Here is a 24,859-nt window from a genome sequence, read left to right as displayed (position 1 = left end):
CCACATTTCAATTTCCCCAACTTTTAGACCTGATGCAAGTGAAGCAATGCGCCATTTGACATCGACTTAGTTTTTCCCATATTGATCTACAGACCTCTTTGGGAGACTTTTGAAGCTACCTCCATACTCCACTGCATATCTGTTGTGGAATGAGAAAAAAGCGCTATGTTGTCGAACAAATCGTAGTCGTGTAAATGTCTTTGAGGGTTTAATTGTAAGCAGCCACAGAATCTACAAGATCACAAGACGAAGTCTAAACTTATGGCAAATAAAATCAGTGATAGGAGGCTACTTGTCTCAAGCCAGTCTCAACAGTAAGCCACTCTTTCTGTCCAAGTTCAATTACCCTTCATAGAGGGTTCTTATCTTCTTAATGATTTTCCAGGGATTCCATAAGCCAAAGAATTCCCCATTATCTCATATCGCTCTGCGACGGACAAAATCAAAGGCTTCTAAAAAAGTCAATGAAAACCAGGATAATTCGAACCCGTTATTCATTTGATTCTTCAAACAGTACCTAAAGGCTGAAGATTTGGTCGCAACAGGATAAATTCGGTCGAAAGCCGTAATGTTCGTCTCTTAGCACAAAATTCTACTTGTCTTCGAATTCTGTTCAATAAAATTTGGCTAAAAATCTTACCTTCAATTGTCTTAAGTATTATTCCTCTCCAATAACCACATGTCACTTTCTTTACTTTCTTGAAAAGTGTAACGATCACAACTTTCTTCCATCTATATTCTGTTTCTTCCATCATCAACGCCCCATATTTTCGCCAACAGTTTAAAAAGCAGTTCTCTAGTAGACTTTCTACATATTAAGTAGCTCTGGTGCAATGCCGTTAAGACCAGCTGCTTTCCCATTATTTAAGGACTTAGAGCGCTGTCAACTTCAACATAAACAGTTGGGCCTGAATATATGTCATCTTTAAAAACTGGCATTCATGGGATCTGGAAGGGTTTTTGGGGATGGACTGGTTGAGACCGGGAGAGAAATATTGTCTCCGCCGTTTCTCTTCTTCTTGACTGGTCAGAAGAGGACTGCCATGTCATGAACAAATGGACAGACGTCTGCTCAGGTTATACTGTTCTTTCAAAACATTGCGGTGATGGTTATCATAAAGATGAATTGCTGGCAGATAATCTTACAGCATAAAGGAAAATAAAACCATCACTCGGAAAAAAACCTTACATTATTAAATATTCCAACTACTTATTCCCGTTTGCGCTTCCGGGCACGGGGTAATTGTTTACCAATGTTTGGAAAATGACCTTAAAGTTTTTTAGTGTCTAGAATAAATATACTTCACTGCACTCAGCCTTAAATAGAACTAAATGGTTACCAATTTAGTGAGCTTGAATACCAGATAGAGCAATAGTGTATTTGTTTTCCCATACTATCTTATTAGCTACATTTAATACCTCAGTGTTTCAAATTCAAGAGCTGAATTTCCAATTTTATATTCAGGTTTGAAGTGGAGGCCATGGAAAAAATTGCCGAGGATCTGGAAGATGCAGCTAGACGGCACAATAGCAAAATATTGTACTAGAACATTAATAAATTGAGAGGGAGTGTCCCAACTAAAGATTGGAACGGGGCTACAATTCGTGATAAGGAAAGATTTAAAAAGAGATGGGCGGAACATTATGAGAATGTGCTAAACCGAGATACAGTTGCAGGAAATAATATAGCAGAAAATGAAAAGGTTTGTGATACCTTGAATTTGAAGGAAGATTTGTTTTGCGAGGAAGAATTAGCGACAGTACTAAAAGGACTAAAAAATAATAAGGCTCCAGGTGTTGATAGTGTGGTAAATGAGTTTCTTAAATATGGTGGATCTGAGGTTTGAAATAAGTTATTGAAAATTATGAATATGATTTTTCAAAAAGGGAAAGTACCTAACGATTTTAGGAAAACCTTAATCAAACTACTTTATAAGAGAGGTGATAAAAGTGAGTGCGGTAATCATCAAGGCATTAGTCTGGTCTCTGTAGGTAGCAAATTACTCAGCAATATGATGCTTTTTAGACTGAGAGATGCTGTAGACAAAGTTTTAAGAGAAGAACAGTGCATTTTTAGACAAGGTAGGGGATGTGTTGACTAAAATTTCACTCTTAATTTAATAATTGAGAAGTATCTGAGTTGTCAAACACCTTTGGTCCTCAGTTTTATAGATTATGAGCAAGCGTTAAATTCTATTGATAGGAGAACTTTAGTAAAACTTTTATCCCTGTTTGGTATACTAGACAAATACATTAAAGAGATTAATTTCCTTAAAGGAAATGGGAACTTCCTGGGAGGGTGTAAAGAGGTTTTGAATAGATTGGGATGGAGGAGGGGCGTGTGTAGCTGTGTTGGCCTCAGGCGGCTTGGTGCTGTGGTGAGTTGTTAGTAGCAGTAGTAGTAGTTGTTTCATCATCCACAATCTTTTGTAGTATTTCTAAGTTTATTTTATTTCAAACAATGGTAGTTTGAATGCTCCAAAAAAAACTCAACTAGGAAACCTACTCAGGTTATCCAATTTTTTGGGGTAAAATCTATAAAAAAAATTAAATTTATAAATAAAAACCAAAATATAGCATTTTCTCGGAACAAAAATGAATTATCTAGATATTCTAGTTGTAATTTTGACCTAGCATAACAGAGTTACATTCAAAACCTTTGCTTTAGATATAGAGTTAATAAAAATATTAATTATGTTTCTCACGGTTATCTTAATTCCGAGGATTAATTTTCTAAAATCGTTTACACTTCTGACACTTGAAGAAAAAATTGTAGTTGGCTCATTTTATTAGCCTTGTAAGTGCTACTTTAGTATCTGCTGGAAAAATGTTACAACAAATAAATACACAATAAAATAAGCTTTGGAGATTTCACGAAATACAACTTTTAATTTACTTGACAAATATTCAACCGTAAATTTCAGCTTAGTCGTTTCTTTTTTTGTTTTGTTTTTTTGTTCTTTGGCATGTTTTAATACTGGTTTTGTTTCAAATATTGCAGCTCTACTTCTTATTTTTCAAATCACTAAACAAAGATTTATGATTTGAAAATAATTTTGTTTTGCAATTTACCACAACATACTATAGGTCCCACTCACAGCATATATTTATCTATGAAACAATTTATGCGTTTACTTGACAACATAAAGAAAAAAATTATCTAAAGTTTACAGAAAGCTACGACAAAATATTCAAATTAAAACGAAAAAAAATGTTGTAAACTGTAAAAACCTGAGGAACAGAGTCTATAAGAATCAAAATGTACATTTCGACATGTACAAGAGCAAGACATAAAAACATTATTGAGGAATGGTATTATACTTACACTGCAAGAACAATCAATGCGTCCCCTTCCTTGTGTATCCATTCACACTTGTAAGGAACGAAGCTTAGATCTGCCATATTTATCATATCTTAAAGAAGATAAAATTTTCTTACAAAAGGATGTAAGTTTCCAGTAAGATAGAATAGAAAACTTTATTCACTAAACAGGAGGTAGCTATCATAAACGTACCATCGTTTTGATCCTGGTAATCAACAAGTACAACAGAAATAAACTGGAAAACACAAAGCAAAAGTACAAAACTGATCATTACAAACATTGAGACGTAAATCAACAAAGGAATAGTTATGCTTATTCTATTCAATTACTAGATATTTTTTAAGAATCTTATTTTTATCCTCTGAAGTGAAAAAAAAATCAGGAAAGATTAATTATTTCAGAAGGTCCAAAAAATAAGAGTATACTTATAGATAAAATAGAAATGCAAAATATCTACAAACAGAGGGCAGGAGGAGAGTGTCCAGCCTAAGACTAGTCCCTGTAAAAGTGATAAATACTGACCACAAATAAACTTCGCTTATGCTTTCTAATTCCAATTACTCCCTCCCAGCCCCATCCTCAGGAAATACATCTGATCGTCTGAGGTTATAACCTCTTCGCTTCAACGGTGAGAATGACTATAGAAATAAACCGGTCATATATTTTACAGCAATAATAGGAAAATATGTCATTTTTTGGTCGTATAAACTTAGCCGTTCAATTTCATAGAAAATATCTCAGCATAAGAAGATTGAGAGATAAGAGAGAACGTAGGTGGTTATCTCCTCCTGGTATCTAATGACATGATAGCCTTTTAGTTATTTCGAGCAAAAAAACCTGAAATTCATCTTGTTTCTCGAACCAAAAGTATAAGTATAAGACTAGATGCCATTCAAAGGGGAGATTTTCAAGCGGTAAACAAAAATGCTGCTGACATAAAAAAAGAGTTATTCCTGGTACCAAACCCAAACAAAAAGCCCCTTGATTTATTTATTACATCATGATGGAGCGATATAAAAGACTAGTAATAAATCAGATACCTAACAGAACCTGGCGCCACGAATAAAGGAATACAAAAAAGAATAATACAAATCCAACTAGCATCGATGAAAATAAAATGCATCATGCATTGCCTGTTCCAGAACACAGCTATAGTTTCCAACGAATGGCCAACTCTCAAAGCATAACCCTAATTTATTGCTCAAATAGTAAAGGGAATTGATTTCCCTTTTAGTAAGGAAGGTTAAGTTCATCTCTGAGGAAGAAGAAACAGACAACACCGTCTATCGTTACCGGGAATTGATTTCCCTTTTAGTAAGGAAGGTTAAGTTCATCTCTGAGGAAGAAGAAACAGACAACACCGTCTATCGTTACCGAGAAAAATAACATATTGTTAATCATGATCGACAGGGTGGTGCTTAAGTCTTTTTACCGTTTAAAATAATAGTACTGGGAGCTCGGCGGCTTCACAGCTGGGCCCCGGTACTCGGCATACAGCAGGCTTGTATATATTCAGATGAACACATTCAAGTTAAAAGACGTCCTTTAACGTCTGTGACGTTAAGAGGACGACAAGCTCAGCGAACATGTATAACAAGTTTTTATCTGGTTGAGGAATCCAACAACAAAAGCATAGCAAAGACACCAAAGAATACCAAATTTAGTGAACCATTGACGAGTTTTTTTTTTTTTTTTTTTTAGCCAAAATGTAGTGAGGCAAAGAATGTGGCCAACGTTTCCGATAAGGGACTATTATACGTATAAGCCATTTAATGGATTCAACCGTAAAAAAAAGAAGGTAGTCTTGATCTGGAGCGTGTGGACTAAATATCTCATCTTTGGATATAACCCTTATTAACATCGTGAGTGATTTCACAGTGGACACTTATTTGAAGATTTTTATTTTATAATCAAATTATCTTTTGTTTGGTTATTTTGAAAGCGGTGATTTCCCCTGGGAACAATCATTTTATCTCGTCGTTGCCGATTGGAGGTTGCCAATAGAAGATTTATTTTTTCTTCCGGCTAATCTCATAAAAGATAGCCAAATTGCTAGAATCATGTCAAATTGGAGCGAATTTCAAATTTTTTCTTAAGGTGCGTCGACACCGCCGCGTGAATCGTTTTGGAGCATGCACAAGAGGGGAGAGAACCTTCCGGAAGCGCCGCATAGGTACGTGCCGGCTTTAATTAAGGTTAAACTGCATGGTGATCTGCACGGCAGATTCAATCTTTTTCAACCTTCGTCTTTGATTAACTGAGATTAATGGCGGAAATCAAGTAATTATGCATTAGATTTTATTTCAGTGTTCACTGAATTTTAAAGATTTTCCCCATGAATCAGTTGTAAGCACTACTGTGACACTTTTTGACAAGGAATCTGTCACATCAGCCATAAGATTTTTACGAGAGCTGTTAGTCAAATAAGCTACTATACTAAAAGAGTGCAGAAACACAATTAGTACATCTTTGCTCGATAAAGATGTAATCCATGCTATGAAAGATTTGAACGTAAAGGGTGATTTCCCATTCAAATTCACTATCATTGACCCATCTGAGACTCCTGCCGTACCTTACGATGTATTTACCTTGTTGGTATAAAAATTGAATGAATGTGGGGAATCTGTCGGAAGGCCAAGTGGGGGGATTTCGATCATTGCACACTCTCCTTTGCATTGCAAATTAATTGAATCTTGCGATTCTTTTACAGTGATCAGAGTCCCTGATGTCAGCGATTTTATCACAGTATCAGTTTACCTCCCCACAAACTATCGTGATGATCTATTGAAAGGCAATATACAAGGGCTTGTTTGAGACTTGGGAGGCTGGTTGAACAACAAAAGTCAGAAATGATTATTACAAGTTGGGGCTTTAATTGCCAGCTTTTAGATGATGACAGTTTCTTCACTGTACTTAGAGGGTGTCTGCATGACACTATGACTCCGGTCCCAAAATCGCAGTCATTTATTTGTGTTTACAGCGCATCCCTGGCCATATGAGATATCAATCACTATTTTATGAATTTCCTACTACCGGACGGGGATGAAAGCAGTTGTGCACTCTGAGCACAACGGTAGCGATCGTCTTGGAATTAGCTGATTAGTACCATTCTCGATCCGCAAGTCCGTTCGACCATGATTCATAAAGAATGATTGGCACAGAGTAGATCAATCCTTGTGCAAAAATATCCTTTATTCGACGCTTGCTAAAATTAAAGTACCGCTCCACCTGCTTGCTCAAGGTCAATGTGAAGACACAATAGCTTTGAATATCTTCTGTTCCGAAATCGTACACTCGACGAAGGTGGCAAAATCAACCTCTGTGTCAGTGGCAAAAGAGTATCCCAACACTTGCAACAAAGGATGGTATAACCCACTTGTCAAGTTCATTAAGAAGAGATCCAAATTAAGGAGTCAATTGTGGAGGGATTGCGACAACCCCCACTCTGGGATGGTTTTTCAGTGCTTTCGGTATGCCAAAAAGAATTCAACCGTATTATCAAGGACATGCAAGCACAATAAATGGAGAAATTGTCAAATGATTGCAAAAATGACCCAAATATCCTGTGGAAGAAATTACAATCAAACAGGGCTGACACTGATATGCAGAGTCCCATTTCTGATGAAAGTTTGGCAAATTATTGCAAGCATATGTTCGCGCCATCACCCAATGTGCTGAACTCCACTTTCAGGTTTAAGCTAGAAAGACAAACAGGTAGCTCAAAACTCCGCCGCACTGCGGTCATTATTTCTAAATGGCATGTTGAAACAATTGTAAAACATTGAAAAAGAACAAGTCTCTGGGGCTCAATGGGATCACTCCGAGACACTTACAACATGGAGCAAAACGTCTTTATGAGTATTTAGCCTTACTGTTCCAAATGTGCATTGAGCAGGGACTCGCACCTGCCAACTTTCACGGTGGCCTCACATCCAATATCCTTAAAAAGAATAAAGATCCACTGCTTTTTAAAAGTTACAGGCCAATCACAGTTTCGTCGCAAAGTTTTTGAGAAAGTACTGCAGCCTCATATTATTTCACATGCTCCGATGGGAGACAACCAGCTTGGATTCAGAAATGGATTGGGCTGTGGACACGCCCATAGGCTACTAAAGAGAATAATAACAGTTACATCTATAACCAAAAAGCCATTGTTTGTCTGCAGCATCGAGATCGCTACTGCCTTCGAATCGATCGTCCAAAGCCATTGTTTGTCTGCAGCATCGAGATCGCTACTGCCTTCGAATCAATCGTCCAAGTACTCTGCTGCCTCTTAGATTCAAGCGTAGATACCAACAATATCCAAGCTCTCCATGATTGGTGCTCCCATACGCACATCCGTCTTGTTTTGGGACGGGAAAAAATCACTGGACACCGTAGAAAAAGCTTTCTGAACCCATTAAGCTTTCTAAAGGAGTTCAACAAGGGTCTGCTATAAGCTCCATCATGTTCAATTCTGCAATTTATTCCATAACTAGACTCATTCGAGGGACCTTTTTTTTACAGAGGGCGTAGATCGCAGTTTTATTTCATATGCAAAAGATTTGTCGTTCTTAAGCAGCACGCTAAGGGGTTTACAAAAGGATCTTCAACTCATAGTGACCCTATATAGAAGAAGAGGACTACGGGTAAATATTAAAAAGGAAAGAATTTACAGTTTTTAACGGTGCTAATTCGGCAGAGGTTAATGTCATCGATAGTAAATCCAGCAGTCCCAGTCTTTAAAATACCTTGGTATCACTTACGGCCAGACGCTTAGATCCACTAAAGGCCTGTTGACCGATTCAATCTGTAGATTTACTCGATCGGCTTATGGATAAACAGTCAAATGTAAGAAGTCATTCAATCGTTTTGTTATTTCAAAACTTTTCAATGTCGTTGTCTCTCAAATTATTTGGTATGTATCGTCCTTGTGGGAAATGTTGTCCCTCAACCAGCGTCAAAAATACGGAGCACTAATTACCGATACGCCAAATTTTTGCTGGGACTTCCACTCAGTTTCTCTAACGCGGAGATCTCATATATATACAGAATATTAAATCCGTCAACTAAAGCGATGGACATGAAGCTTAGAGCTTCCATGCGATCTCTCAACAAGCTATACGATTCACCGCTGGCTCAACTATTTACGTGGTTACAGGAATTAAGTTTTAGCGTCAGCTATGTTTTTTCTCTCTCTTTTTCTTTTTTTTATTGTGTAGTCCGCTTTTTCCTCATTTTTGTTATAAGCGGGCACAAATAAATAAATACATATATATGCGCGGAAATAATACAATATACAATATATATATATATATATATATATATATATATATATATATATATATATATATATATATATATATATATATATATATATATATATATATATATATATATATGTATATATATATATATATATATATATATATATATACATATATATATACATATATATATATATATATATATATATATATATATATATATATATATATATATATATATATATATATATATATATATATATATATATATATATCTTATGGTCTACTCATATCTGCCAAGACAAATTATAATAGATATATCAGAGCAAGGCTTTTCAATGCGCTGGTGCAGCCACACGTTATTGGTCTTTCCCTGTTTTGGGCTTTGTTAACCGATCGGAATAAGCGTACCATCCGGTCATGCTTTTATCGTTTTGTAAGTTCTTGTTAGGCCTACTACCCTAGACTAGAAACTCTTGGATTAGTGAAAGATATGGCATTGTTGATCCATACTTGGCCGCCCAAAATCGGCTTTCTCGCTATGTCCCACCTATGCTATGTCCATAATCTTTTTCTTCTTATAAGTTATCTTTCTAGTTTAGTTGTATTTTCTCTTGCTATTTATGTATCTTTTGTGTTCTTTGTTTGCTTTTTCTTTTCTCCATAGTGTTATCTTTGTGGGTTAAAAATAAATGATGATCACGATGAATCTGAAACATGAGCGGTGGTCTATACTGTGTTTGTAAATATTTCTTGTTATCAATGCAGCTTTACTTCGTCTATTCCACTGATCTGTTAATCTATTTTATTACACTGTTTTCTTTGTTACATTAACTTTACTGTGCTTGCTATTGTTGAGTCGCGTGTACTTTTGTTTTACTTTCTTTATTAATTTTTTTTCTCTGTACTCCACTGTTTATATGTTTGTATGTTTGTGGGTAATATATATATATATATATATATATATATATATATATATATATATATATATATATATATATATATATATATATATATATATATATATATATATATATATATATATATATATATATATATATATATATATATATATATATATATATATATATATATATATATAAGATAATATTTATTTGCAAAAGACTATCACAAGCTCTATAGAGCCGAATTCGCTTTATATGTCAAGTAAAAGCTAAAAAAAAAAAAAAAAAAAAAAAAAAAATCAAAACAGTACGTTAAGTCAAACACTTAAAATTAAAAGGAATTTAAAAAGCAAAATCAAAGGTAAAGGGCAAATCAGTAAACTTAACAATTAAATTACAAGAACATTGCAGTAAAATAAAAAAAACACAATAAAAACGGCAATAGAGGAAAAGGGGAATTAGGCAATTGCATAATCACGAATTATTATTAAGGTGTTCCAGAATAAAGGGTATAAAACTTTTGCGAAACCTTTCTGTAACAGCATGGATCGGAGAATAAGTTGGGATTGCTAAGGAGGCTGACCGGCGGAGTCGGAGTCTAATGGGATTGTGAAGATCAGGGAGTAAGTCCTCAGTACGGGGATTGGAAATGACTGATTTAGCGAAAAGCAGGCAAATTTTTTCCCTCCTTTCTTTTAAGGTGGTAATGCGCGCAGCTTTAAGGAGGAAGGAGTATGGAATTTTGTCTTCTTTGTAAATTATTCTGAGCGAACGCTTTTGGACCGGCTCAATTTTGTCACTAAGTTCATTTGAAAGTGGCAGACCGGACATGCATATTCCAATAACGGCCTGATACAGGATGAGTAAACACGGAGGGAATGTATCTTAGGACAATTAAATTTGTTTAGTAGCTTAAAAATGGATAGTGAAACATTTGCTTGTTTAACAATGTTGGAAACATGTGTATCCCAGTTAAGATCATTAGAAATTGTGACACCAAGAAGCTTAACATGTTTCACTAGCATTTCGCTTGGGATCGGATCGCAAAAAGCAAAAGTAGATTTCAAGAAGTTGATTGTCATTATCTGTGATTTAGTGGGATTTACTGTCATATTTAGATTCTTGGATTCATCCGAACATTGGTTTAGGATTTCAACGGGGTCACTTTTAATATTCCTATGACATACTTCAAGGATCGACAAGTCATCAACATATTTCCATCTTTGGGGGAATTCCTTGCCAATTTCGTTAATTACGACAAGAAATAATAGTGGTCCCAATAAGGTTCCTTGAGGTATTCCACAGTACCTAGGGAGGGGGTTAGAAAAGGTATTTTTATATTTTACAACTTGTGATCTGTCTGAAAGGAACGATATAACAATATTTACTAATTGTGGGTCAATTTCAAAGTTATCATGTAGTAAACGAATTAGGATAGTTTGGTCAACTAAGTCAAACGCTTTTTGGAAATCGACTAAAACCAGGTTTAGCCAAACATTTGGTTTCTCTAGTTCACTTAGGATCGTGTGAATCAAGTGTACAAGGTAATGGGTGGTGGAGGTTTTTTTTAAATTACCAAACTGTCGGATGTCAATGCGTGGTACAATTTTAATTTTAAGCCAGTCCCAAAGGAATATATATATATATATATATATATATATATATATATATATATATATATATATATATATATATATATATATATATATATATATATATTTTTTTTTTTTTGGGGGGTGATACCTGACACGGGGATGCCATGGATATTCTGTGGTAGCCACAACACTGTGCTGGGTAGAGAATTTAAAGTGGCGAAACCCTATATAGGCCAGTGTATTCTTCTGATGAGCCCTTGTGTTGGGTTATTGCCTCTGAATTATTTGTCTATATTATTTTTTCTATTGTTTGGTAAATGACGACTTATACTTATTGACGACATGACTGCCTGTCCATGGATTATTCTTTATGGTTGATTGTGTATGGCTATGCTGTTTGACCTATGTGATTGTATGGATGAGTAGGGTTAAGGCCTCATTCAAGTGCTGGTCTATATTAATCACTAATTTAGGAAAACAGTCTTCCTTTTCTCCTTCTGTCTTTTTTTTTTTTTTTTTTTTTTTTTTTTTTTTTTTTTTTTTTTTTTTTTTTTTTGTATTTGTGCTGTTGCATTGGTGATTTCTCTTTTCATGATATATATATATATATATATATATATATATATATATATATATATATATATATATATATATATATATATATATATATATATATATATATATATATATATTTATTTGTTATGATTGTCATTGTCGCATATCTTCTAGTCGCATATTTCATTGTTCTTAAATTTCGTTTCGACTCGCTGTGATATTCGCTGTCGCATATCCTCAAACCGCAGATTTCTTTGTTCTTCATTTTCGTTTTTGGTTCGTTCTGATCCTCGTTGTCGCATGTCTTGTAGCCCCATATTTCTTTGTTCTTCACTCTCGCGGCAGGCTTGTATATATTTGATTCTTTAATTACGCATCAGCATAACCATCACGTCGTTTTTAGTTTTAGGTCATGAAGTGTCACATTCGTTTTTATTCGTTGTGATTGTCGTTGTTGCATATCTTCCAACCGTATAGTTCTTTGTTCTTCACTTTCGTTTTTGACACGTCAGGATTCTCGCTGGCGCATATCTTCTGACCGCATATTCCTTTGTTCTTCATTTCTGTTTTCTTCACTTTCGTTTTTGACTCGTTGTAATTTTCGCTACTACTTATCTTCTAACCACATTTTTCTTTGCTCTTCACCTTTTTTTTTCACTCGTTGTAATTGCCGTTGTCACAAGTATTCTAACCACATATTTCTTTGTGCTTCATTTTCATTTTGGCCTCGTTGTGATTTTCGCTGTTGCATATCTTCTAACCGCGCATTTCTATGTTTTTCACTTTCGTTTTTAACTCGTTATAATTCTCTATCAAAATAGTTTAAGTGCATCCAGGTCGTCAAAATAGACCAGGGTGTAAAGTTATCTAGGCAGGGTATCTTAGGACTGGAACTTTCAGGGAAAGTTTTTGTTGCTTTAAAAGTAAATCAAAAGGTACTAAGTGCATGCTGGTTGTCACTAAGACGTCACAGCAATATGTCAAGAACAACAGAGGTTAACTTATTAAACTAAAACTTTCAGGGCTACTACTCTTACTACTTCAGCTCTAATTATTGAACTAAATCAGAAGGGTGTCAGTGCATTCAAGTTGTTAAGATAGTATAGATGGAATGTCTTAGGAACAGAATAGGGTAATCAGTTTTATTTTCAAGGGAAATTTTTTTCCCTGTAACACTTTTCCCTCACATTGCCCTTTGGTCAGTTGAATATCTCCCGCATCATGCCCTGGAAGTTTCAATATAATACGCTAAGCTGTTCCTAAGATATTGCTGATGCAGGCTTTGAGAACCGATGTGCACATAGTTTGTTTTAATTTAATTCAACTTCCCCCTCAACATTTCCTGAAGCTTTCACCTTAATTTAACCAGCCTTAGTAGCAGAAAAGGCGTAATTTTCTACAGGGCAGTGGGGATACTACCTCCTTTAGGACCCTTCCCCAGACCTCAGTTTACCCCCCCCAGCTGAAATTTAGTTTCTGCAAAAAATCTTTTCAAAACTAAGATAAGACAGTATTGTTCAAGCATCCAGAGAAATAGGTCAGTCTTCTTTAGAATATCTTTGCCTTTATGGTAACATATGACTCAATTTTTAGTTTTCACTGTCATTTTCATTTGATTTGGGAAAATTGGCTCCAACTTTAACCCCCCCCCCTCCCCCTCAGGATTTTGACGAAATTATGCCACTGAGTAGCACTCGCAAAAATATTAATAGTAGTAGTCGTGGTGGTTGTATTAGTAATAGCAGTAAAAGTAGCGACCACATATTACCTTTTGTTCAATAGACCATCATTCCCTGAAAATTCCAACTTAATCACCTAAGTTATTCCTGAGATACGTCCCTTTGACAACCCACATGCACATAATGTGTTTTGAGCTACTTTAACACTCCTCTTAACATTCCCTAAAAGCTTCACGTGAATGCCCTTAGTATTTTTCGATAAAAAAGGTCAAACAAGCCCCCTTTTCGGATAACAAATGCAACAGGTAAACAGCGGGTGAAATGTAATAACTTACAGCCTTTGCTCCAAGGAATGTGGGGGGGGGCATATTCACAGAGGCACAGTTAATGGACCTTTCAAATATGCTGAACAAGAAGGCTATCTAAAAATTTTCATCTGATGTCTTTGTGGAAAAAGATGCGTGGAAGGGGGGGGGGCACTTATGGAAAGTGTTTAAGCTATTGTGTTGTCTATGATATACAGTCAAAAAATTTATTTTTGGAATAACGGCAGTCTGGACTTTCTTGAATCGTTTTCACTCTTGCATCCCTTTTTTGCGTTTAATTTCTCAATAAATAAAAAAAACAATACTAAACTTCTTCTTTTTCTCCCAAATCACGATCTTGCCTAAGAGAAACACAGAATAATAAGGAATTCAAAATTGAACAGAAAACTCACCAAAGTTGACAACATCAAACACTTTTAGAGACTTGTCAGATGACACAGAGGCAAGGTATTTTCCGCCAGCATCAGCAACTAAATCTTGGACACTGCCCAAATGTGCACGAAAGTGTTTTACAAATTCAATCCCTTCTTCCATTTTTTTCCAAAATTTCACATGCCCATCACAACTACCAGTTATTAAGAAATCTGTCCTAAAAGAAATACAGACTGCTTAGTTTGTGCTAGATTTGAAGATTATAGCGTCATTTCAGGGCAATACATCTTTTATTTTTCATAAAATAACAATAACAAAAACAATATCCCAAAGGGATATTGTTTTTGTTATTATTGTGTTTGTTATAGATAAACAATTATCTGCTAAACATTCAGTGGACATTCCCAAAGAGTAAATAATAAACTGAAAGAAATATTTTTGCTCCCAGCCTCTCCTTTTTTGAGGTTACAAAGCAGAATGTCTGAAAAAAAATTTTCCCATTTCGTAAAAAAATAAACGAGAAAAGATAACGTAATAAATTTGGCGATTTCAGAAACTCCTGGTCCAACGCGCTCCATTTTCATTCTCCCTCATCCAGCATCTGGAATAATATTTTTATTCCTCCTATTAAAATTTAGCATCACACGAAAAAGGATTTCAAAAGCAAAAGAGTATTTTGAGATAATTTGCACTTACGTATTAAGACCCTCTAAATTAATACCAGGAGAGTCATTAGTTGTTTTTTGTTTTTTTTAAGGGTTGCAAATTAGTCAAAGTAGTAAGTACATATAATTCATTTGGTATTTAAAAGAACGAATAAGAAAATGAATAGGTCTTCGGAGACCCCATCCCCCTCTCTAGATACACATCAGATCCCGAGTGTAAAAACTGTGGAATTGGTATTTGAGAAATTATAAGAATCTGAGTTGAATCTTAAAGTGTTTCATTTCAACAACAACTGAGAGACTAGAGGCAATGGTTCAATTTGGGGTCTAACGGAATACAGCATCAAAAATGTTCATCTCATCACAAGATACACGGGTGCTACTACAAACAGTTCACAGCTCACTGAGCCCATTCGATATCGTTTCAAATGAAACATGCTCAGGAACTAAAACTCTATTCATGGCTTAAATTGCATGGCAGATAATGATCAAAATCTCAAAGATGACAAACATCACATTAATAAAGATTTGCTTCGACGTTTCATGTCTTGCTATGACTCCCGAGAGAGAAACATACAGTAGCATCTTTTCTGCGTTTTTGTATGATCATTCTTTGCTGATAGGAAATCAAGTATATGCTTTCCAACTTTCGTACAAAACCAAAAAATTACTGAAAAATATATCCTCAACTGACAGAAAATATTTCTGACAGTAAATGCAAAGAAGCAGGTGAAAACGCAGAATGATATAAAAAATTAAGAATGATATAAAAGGAATTACGTTCAAAGTGAAAACTTGAAAAATATTACCATTTGTGTTTCTTTCAGTAAAACCTGCATGTTTAAAGCTGAACGATTTTTGTTTCGTACTTTCGATATTTCGTTTTAGGAACAGAAGTCTGATTAAGATAGCATCCCAAACAATTGATGCCCTGGACTACCTTCAAAGTTATTTTAAGAAAAATTTATTTGTTTTGCATCTTGTTCATACTACTTAGAAGGCTAGAAAAAATTCTTGGTTTCTTTTCTTTTTGTCAACTTCCAAATCTAAAAATTTCCAAAATTCAGAGAAAATTTTGTTGCTCGTTTTTAGGATCTCCATATAAAAAAAAAATGATCAACAACCTTCCTTTACCGTAATTGAATCATGGAATACAGAAGACAATACAACAAAAGATAACTACAAAAGCGTCAGTGCTGTTCCACACGACAATTAGATAGTGAATCTTCTTTACATCAAGACCAAACGAAATTGAATAAAATTGAATAAAAATCAAGAAAATTGAATAAAATTTCCTTGATTGCAGTTACACTACTATTAACTAAAGAACTTTTATCGCACCTGAGAGGGCTGAAAGTTGTGTCTAAACGTTTTAGAATAGACAAACACGGATCCATGTGTATGAAAAACATAAAATAATGTGGTTAAGTGTCATGAAAATTCTGTTTTATAGTCTTTAAGCATCCAGAATCCAACAGTATAATTGTCAAAAAGATGAGATTAATTTAAAGGGGGACTAGTGTCCTTTTTATTCTGAAATTGTGCAAACTTATTTATGGCAATATCCTTTGATGGGTATCTTTAAAGGTAATGAATTTTCATGAACTGAATTACCATTAAATGTATATTCTTTTCAGCATATGTTGTTAAAAACCTTTTTTTTTTCCTAAGTTTGGTTAGACCTAGGCTACTATTAACATGAGTCACTTTTCAGTTTTAGTTCATTATCACGAACGGTTGTCGTTTAGGATGGCGGAAGCCCCCACCTACAGGGCAATGTCAGTTCATTTTAAGTTTTATTGGTCATTTGAAAACTTTCTTCTTTATTTTGTCCGTTTTCAATACCACATTGAAGCTTTTTCTAAAGCAAAGGGGAAATGCCGCCCACCTTGACTTCCCAGTCTTTGCCCCAAAGCTTGACTTTTACATAGTAATGCTTTGAAAGCCACCCCCTGAAAAGGTGGGCAAGTTTATGTATCAGGGTAGCAAACTTTGACTTTATCTTCTAAGAATGTGTCTTTAACTTTAGTCAATGTGTAAAATTTTGCATAAATGTATCTCTAAGGTCTCTGGAGACGTTGATGTGGTTCGAATTAAATTCAAACAGAGATTCTTTTTGTGATTAGGCGAGCAACAAGATGCTGGAAATTACCACGAACACAAGCAACTAGTTTTTTCTTCATTTATTTTTTACAGAACATAGTTAATTATCAGTTTCCTATACCATCATGGCAGTTTAAGTAAATTCCGTTATTCTTCGGGTACTGACATTACAATTTTTCCTCCTATCTATAAGTGTAAATCTTTTGTTCTCAAAAATAATAGTTACAGTTTCTTTAGCCAGAATAAAGACTAAGAAAAAAAAAGTTATACCACATAGATCTCTGTTTTTCAATCTTTTTCGCAAACGTATGATTAAAGTTTAATGATACATTCCAACTCTTTCATCGTTTCTATTTTAATATTCTATACTTCTAGCCTCCATTTCTCTCACTACTAGTCACCATTTAGCAGATTGTCACAAAACATACGATAAAATTAATATTATCACAGAAAGATATAGGAAAAAACTAAGGAGCAACCTTGTCAGAACTAAGTGCGTCACAACATCTCTGTGCATATAGCTCTTTTCATACATTTCTGATGATGGAAGGTTGTCTAGATAGATACTCTCAAATTTCAAAACCTTTTTCTTTTTGGCAGGAGGTTCAGCCTCAGTAGGTAGAGGCCCAATAAATTCTTCTTCAGTCTCATAATTTTGTCCATTTTCGTCGTCATTTAATATTGAGTTCTTTTGATGATCCATTATTTCTTGTGCTATACAAAAAGTATTGATTTCACCTGAAAGTAGATCATACATCAGCAGTATATTAATCTTGAGCATTTGTTGCTCCACAGCCATCCAGTGATTGATTATGCATAGTAAACATAAATTACAGAAAGACAATGATAATGACACTCATGTTATGACAAGTAAAACCCAAAAACTGGTAGTTAGAGGGGAAAAAAGAAAGTTTCTTCCTATCACCATATTTCCAAACAATTCATTTTTAGGTGAATGTAGGACGTCTTTGAAGACAAAGGGAATCTGTACAAAAAAAAAAAAAAATGAATATCTATGGAAATTCCAAGAATACTTGCAATTAAGGGGTGACTACCTTAAATAACATAGGTCGAAAGTATCCATATCCTGGAAGATTCTAAAAAGTAGGGGACCAGAAATTTACTTTTGAAGCTTCACACACAAAGAAGAATCTTTGTCCTAGACTGATTCTCCATTCCTATCTGCATTTTAATGAACACAATTATTCTGCTAGGGGTGATCATATCTCAGCGGTTGCAGAATTCATTTTGTATAGTATATGAGCTTTACTGCAAATAGGGACGGCAGGGACTTTTTCCTTAAATCATTGCCTAAAATGCTGCTCTTTGTGCTATGACCTTCCCTCTCCGAAAAAATACATATCTTTTTGTCCTCCACAACCCGCAATGGCCAGACAAGTAAAAACTGTGCAATAACACACAGAAGCTTCTAAAAGCAAAAACTAACAATCCCCAAAGTAAATTTCATAATCAATTCCTGTACAAAGAACGCCTGTTGATGATTTTCTTAGTTGAAGTAGCAAAACTTAAGTCAGTACTTCTGCAGGTTCTTGATGGTGGTATCTTGTAGATTCTGTAAGGCAAAGGTAGACAAAAGCCCAGGTCCCTAGTCAAAATATCTTATCTCCCTTCTTGACAATTGGCTTTTTGACCATATGTTTAAACTTTTTGCAAAAGCCTCTAGTTGAGAATACAGTTTTGTATTTTGAACTAGAATACTACATCTTGCTTTAACAATAGCTTGAAAAATGTTTACTTACAGCTAGTTTTAAAAAGAAGTTATTCATTCCTATAATAAACCTTTCCAAATTTATTATAAACTTGGAACCCCCCACAGAGGTTCCGTGTTTGCCTGCAGTAGCCTACTCTAAGCTCTCGGCAAAAATTAATACTTTTCAACAGACCTTACTGCAAATTAAAGATAAGATGACTGCTTATGATCTCCACTTCCCAGGATTACCAGGGGACGGTGCTGCTTCTATTCCAGTTGTAACAAATCAAGCGACAATCATTATCACGAAGACACCTCTGGAGACAGAATAATAGTGAATATTGACAGCGTTGCGGCAAGCGGCTTTTGCGATTCAGCCCGATCGGTCTTGCGTAGATCGGATGTGAAGGTTCTGGAAAGGAAGTCCTACGGAATCACAAAAGGGATTGGCGACTCGTTTGATTCGTTTGAAGCGCGGAGTTAGACAAAGAAGGGGGTCTCTCTCCTCATATCTTTAATGCTTCTATTGAAAATGCTTTGTATGCTGTATATGTAGTTCTTGTTTTACAGGATTTACAGACGTATCATACTTAGCTTATGCTGACGACTTGCAAGACAAGCTCTTGGTGACCAGAGACTAGGCGGTGGAGTAGCCCTTTACGTACGTGAAGATATCCCAATGAAGGAGCTACGTGAACTTGAAAGCACTGAACATGAGGCTGTGTGGGTTTGGTGCAAACCATCGGCCATGCCGCGTGCTTACTCATGCATTATCTTTGCTTCAATCTACTACTCTGAAAGTGCTAAAAACCGCCGTGATCTTGTCACATACCTCCAAAATACTGTCGACTTTAACCAAACCAAGAAAAGCTGGCTAGCATCATGCCTTTCCCTCAAGCAGGTTGTAAATTTTCCAACACATGAATCTGGCAGCATACTTGATTTAATCCTGACCAACTGTAAGACATATTACCAAACCCCTGAATCCCTTGGGTCGCTTGCCTGTTCTGATCATAACGTTGTGCTCTGGTCAGCTGCCTCTTCAATACCCAAACCTAAAATTAAGCGTGTCAAGTATCGTCCGCTTACTGATTCAGCAATTTGCACCTATGGTCGATGGATAGCTACTTACCCTTTTCCAGAAGTGTCAGGAGACAAAAGCCTCGATAAAAAATGCCAACTGTTCAACGAAGTTCTCCATGCCAAATACCTCGAGTTTTTTCCTGAAAAGACTTTCACTAGATGTGAAAGTGATAAACCCTGGATAACCCCTCAAATCAAGAAACCAATCCGAAAAAAGTGCAAGCTTTACCAAGAAGGAGATTTGCAAAATGCGAAAAAATTGCGAAATCACATTACCTCTCTCACGAGAAGTGCGAAGAAAGATTACGGGCGTGAGAAATTTTCGGACAGTCTTAGGCACACTAACCCCGGGAAATGGCATAGAGCGGTCAAGCAAATCACTGGCAAGTCCATTCATAACAACATAAAAATAAGCCACCCTGACGGAACTTACACAACTGCTGATGAGGTAACTCAATATTTCACCCGCATCTGGACCTCATTTCCTTCTCCGACACAAGCCCAGAAGTCTGAAATACTTGACTCCTGTGCAGATGAAGGTGAAGTTGTTATCGATGAGATGACAACCTATAAGACCCTGATGAAGGTGAAAGTAAACTGTTCAGCTTATCCAGACGAACTTCCACCCAAACTGATTCGAGAATACGCCCCTTTCATTGCGAAACCACTCTCAGTGCTGATAAACCTTTGCTTTCGTATGGGGATCTTTCCAGCTGTTTGGAAGAAAGCTTCCGTTAGAGTAATTCCGAAGGTTACCAACCCTAAGAGCTGTGACGAACTTAGACCTATTTCGCAAACACCATGCCTGGCGAAAGTGGCCGAGACCTTTATCATGAGGGCCTTACTTGATCAAATCCAGGGATCTATCGACCAGAGACAATACGGCGGACTGAAAGACTGTAATACCTCAGTGTACCTAGTGAGGATGTACGATAGTCTCCTTAAGTGGGTGGAAAAAGGTCACAGTTTTGTAGACCTTGGTGCCATAGATTTCCGAAAGGCATTTGATCTAATCAATCACATTGTAGCTGCCCTTAATCTCAAGCTAATGGGGGCTAAGAAAAAGACTCTTACGCTCGTGTTGGACTTTCTCAGTCAGAGGATGCATCGTGTGTTTGCTCTCTACGAAGGTGACACCAATTCCGAATGGTCCTCATCCACCTGTGGAGCCCCTCAGGGCACTAAGCTTGCAGCTATTGTATTCTTGTCTGTAATTAACTTCCTCATAGCTGACTATGACGACCGCTACAAGTTCGTGGATGACCTGTCATTTATCCTGAAATATTTAGTACAAAACGGAGTTGTGACGCCTCAGTTCAGTTCAAATTTTTTCAGTGTTTTCACAAAAGAGTGCGCGGAGCTAAATCTTGAGATTAATGTGAACAAGTCGAAGATAGTGCGCTTTAACCCGCTAAAAAGTGATGTTATGGAGCCAAATGTTCCATTCCCTCTAGCAAACAGTATCAAGATCCTTGGAGTTACTTTTTCCAATGACTTCAGCTTTGCCACACATATTGAAAACGTGGTTAAAAGTGCAAACGCTAGTCTACAGACTTTAAACGGTATGCGTAGGTTCAGTGCAAGCACAGAGAGTATTAAGTATGCATACATAGCATATGTCCGCCCCATTCTGGAATATGCGTGTCCTGTTTGGGTGCCCTCAGCACTGAGAACAGTGTATCTTTGTCAGGAGCTTGAATCGGTTCAGAAGCGAGCGGTATCGATCATCTTGGGCCGCCGTGACATCCCCTACGAAAAGGATCTGGAAGTGCTAGGACTGCCGTCACTCCAAAACCGGTAGGAAACTCTGATAATGAGTTTCGGAAAGTACTTGCTTTCTAAATCTCAGCACTGTGACATTCTACCTGATCAACCTCTACCATCAAGAACGAGAAAGCAAGATAAGTTAGTTCCCGTTAAAACAAGAACAAACCGATATGGTAATTCTTTCGTCCCGGTTTTCGTCAAAATGTATAATAAGAGTTAATATTTATAGTTTTATTTACATTTACAAGTGTAGCTTGATTTTGAATATGTTGTAAAAAAACACAAATCAGCAACAGCTGTCAAGTTTTTGCTATTAAACCTGTCTACTACTACTACTACTACTTATTTCTTTTTCTTGTATTTTGTGTTATTTTTTATTTCTCCTTGTACTCCACTTTTTCCCTTCTGTAAGTGGGTAAGAAATAAATTATTATTAATTATTATTATTATCTATATATAGTCTAAGAAACTTGTGAAAAAAAGGTGTCTATCACGAACAAATTGCTACGCGAATGATTCTTTCACTACCCGATCAAAAAATACGTGCTGATTCCGAATCTCAAAAGTTTACCGCTTTATCTTTTTCACAAATTTGAGTTTTTTAGGTTGCATTTAAGGTTGAGGCGAAAATTGTTGATTGAGTAAATACCAGCAATTGTAATAAAATATGTCATTTCTACGCTCTTTTTTGCTGATGAACGTGAAACTAAATGTTTAAAGTCAAAAGAAATGTTTGGGGCTTAAAGCTTTGAGAGAGAGTGAGGTTGGGGGAGAGGTTCAGCCTGCAGGTGTATATTAAACTTAGCCTATGGTAAAACGTTCGCAGCCTCGCACCTTGGTAACAACCACGACTGGGTCCAGTTAAAGTTCAGTATGCCACGAACCTTAGTTTTGTAAAAGTGTGTAAGAATGAGGAGGAGGAGGAGGAGAAGATGAAACGCATATTTGGCAACAAAAAAAAACATTTTGTCAAAGAGCTTCCATGAGCTGAGACGAAACACTAGTTCCAAAAAAGAGATCAATACACTCAGATATAATGCAACACAGAGATCGATTACTTAAGGCAGATAAAAATCACAGTAATACAGAGATTCATTGGATAGTGGCTAAGCAATTCAAAAATTTGATCTTCTTCTTTGCTACCATCGTCCTCAAGGTTTCCGGCACTAACTGTTTCGCAGTTAGAACAGTTTGTTCCAATTGCCACAAGCCCAGGTACACTTTAAGCCATGCTTTTTGAAAGAACATCGCAGCGTCGAACAATCGCTCTTGTAATTACAGTGAGACATTGAGAGAAGGGAGGACGGTGTCGGTGATCTATCTGAATACACAGATCACAGTTTTCCTTTCTAACAATCAAGCCAAACTACAAAGAACCCAGTCAACACTAAACATTTTTCGACGCTTCTTCTTGGAAATATACTCAGAGCGAATGATACTTGCAAAAATCGCTTGTCGGTGGGAGTGTTTTTGCCTCTACATACTTCCCAGAACTTCTCACTTTTTCGAAGAATTTCCTATAGTGGAACTGATCAAGACTTGTTTCATTTTCTGCAGCCTTAAATAAAATAAGCATGGCTTTTTCTCCAGCTTTTGTAGAAGTCTTTTGTAGAAGCTGAATCTAGGAATAGTCTGGCGATATCCTAGAAGTTTTTCTTTTCGCGTGGTTCAGTGGTGTAGATTTTTTTATGTCATAAATTCGCGAAGTCAAATCGCATCCAAGTACAGTATAAAGATATCCGCGTACATGCTGCATTTCTCCCAAGGCAAACGATGTAGAAGGGCCCCACCATCAAGTACATACTGAGGTTCATCCGAGCTTTTAATTACGCAATCTGTCTTTGGTTGCAGACCTTTAGCTTCGCGCCATATCGCATTGCCAAGTGCTGTTTTGTCCGCCAACCGATGGAGACCATTCCGGTCAAATAACAAAGGTGGCGCGAAACAGAGTTCGTATATGAAAAACGTCTGGAGTTCGTCATCTGAACTCTTTGCAGCAGTAACCAGTCTTTGATACCTCAAAGCGGGGTCAACGGTAGGCTTTTCCGCTGCTGGCTTCAGGTTATTTTTCACTCTCATAGTAATAGCAGTTGCTTTCTTCTTGAAAGTGTAAATGTTTGCGTCTTTTCCTGTTATATCATACAGGATTTTCCCATCTATTGGTATAGCCTTGTCTACTTCTACCTGCTCACTCTCAACCTCGCCAGTTACTATATTCCTGAGAAATGGTTCCTTTGTAAAAGGTGGAAAATCTAAGAGAAAGTGGACATCCTTTTCAACATCTTTAAAGTCACGCTCCATTCTTGTCGCCCCAGAGTCTTTGTACTGCTGACTATTCTTAAATGTTACGCCTGTGAGTTCTTAGAGTGTAGATCTGACAGCAGCCAGCGAAGGAACGGATAAAAGCCATGTTAGCCACTGCAACTCGCTCATACCCTTTCTACGTGTTATACTTCCACTAGTTTTTAGAGAGGGCATTAATACTTATTCTACGACCAAATCAGAAGAAAGACCTGCCCAAAATATGTCGGATGCCGTATCACAAAATTGCCGCCATTAAATTCGTTGAACACCTGAGGATTTGTTTCTTTAAGGTCGGTCATTATTTGAAGACAGATTCTACAGGACTTCGCGCAAAAGTGATGGTTCGAAGATGTGAAGAACCGAAGCATCTATTCACCAGTGTAGAGGTGAAGGTCCGAGCTGCCTGCTCTTTCTGCCACAAATGAAGACATCAGTAAACCAACAGCATTCATATAAAAATCGATCCAAAGCTTCAAAGTCCGTGATGTCCGGACTCGAGCTTGCTTGCAAACGCATTAGTGGATGGCTCTTGCTCTAGCTCCTTAACTTCAATGCATCCTTCTAAGACACCAAAAAATGCTGAGTGAAAACCTTTAAGCTCGTCTGAACTGTTGCAAAGATCGATCTGATCAAAATTCGCAGTCGGGCCAACATTGTACATTTCTGCCGCTAGTAAGGTATTCAGGGCCCAATCAACAATAACGTGGGCTCTGATAGCCCGAGAATACGCTTTTCCGGCGAGAATCTACTGAGCGACATTTGGTGCTTATATCAGTTCCAAGATTTCCTGCAAACCAGAAGCTTGCATCAGATGTAAAATGGCAGCTAAGAAGCTCATTCTAGCGTGAAACTGTCCCAAGAGTAAAACTAGGCGCTTCAAAGGACTTCCTATTGATTCAGTCTCAATGATATTCAATGCTTTCCAGTAAAGTGGTTGATCGAATGTCAGAACCGGTTGTGCCGTTTTTTTTACACTGGGCATTCAAGAAATGAAGAGTAGTATAAACACAAGTAGGATCATTTGGGCTAGAATCAATCATCAGCATAAAGATCACCGAAATCTTTCCAGGGTATACTGATGGTTCATTGAAAAAAAAAATGGTCTCTAGTATCCCTTGCCAACTTGGGATGGGGATGCGAAACAGTCTTGACATCTTCCATCAAAGATTCAAATTGCGCGAAGGATCTGTTGTAAAAAGTCTCAGTAGTTCCCGATATACGATGGA

At 36.5% G+C, this 24,859-nt stretch overlaps 2 protein-coding genes across 3 annotated transcripts in view; one reads left to right on the top strand and one right to left on the bottom strand.

The window, feature by feature from the left end:
* LOC136029220 (peptidylprolyl isomerase domain and WD repeat-containing protein 1-like) overlaps window positions 1-24,859 on the bottom strand; it is a 76,794-nt gene that overhangs the window by 37,144 nt on the left and 14,791 nt on the right. For both annotated transcript variants that reach the window (XM_065707427.1, XM_065707426.1), the window contains exons 2-4: window positions 17,248-17,506; window positions 14,021-14,217; window positions 3,326-3,413 (exon numbers count right to left, since the gene is read on the bottom strand). In XM_065707427.1, the coding sequence (XP_065563499.1) occupies window positions 3,326-3,413; window positions 14,021-14,217; window positions 17,248-17,471 (509 nt within the window). In that variant the 5' untranslated portion in view covers window positions 17,472-17,506. The remainder of the gene's footprint in view (window positions 1-3,325; window positions 3,414-14,020; window positions 14,218-17,247; window positions 17,507-24,859) is intronic.
* Window positions 19,159-22,948, top strand: LOC136029679 (uncharacterized). Its single transcript, XM_065708182.1, has 2 exons — window positions 19,159-21,124; window positions 22,887-22,948. Exons 1-2 carry the CDS (start codon window positions 19,159-19,161, stop codon window positions 22,946-22,948), a joined length of 2,028 nt encoding a protein of 675 aa, XP_065564254.1.

This window comes from Artemia franciscana, chromosome 7 (genome assembly GCF_032884065.1).
Source record: "Artemia franciscana chromosome 7, ASM3288406v1, whole genome shotgun sequence".
Lineage (NCBI taxonomy): Eukaryota > Metazoa > Arthropoda > Branchiopoda > Anostraca > Artemiidae > Artemia > Artemia franciscana.
This window is presented reverse-complemented; position numbering and strand designations above follow the sequence as displayed.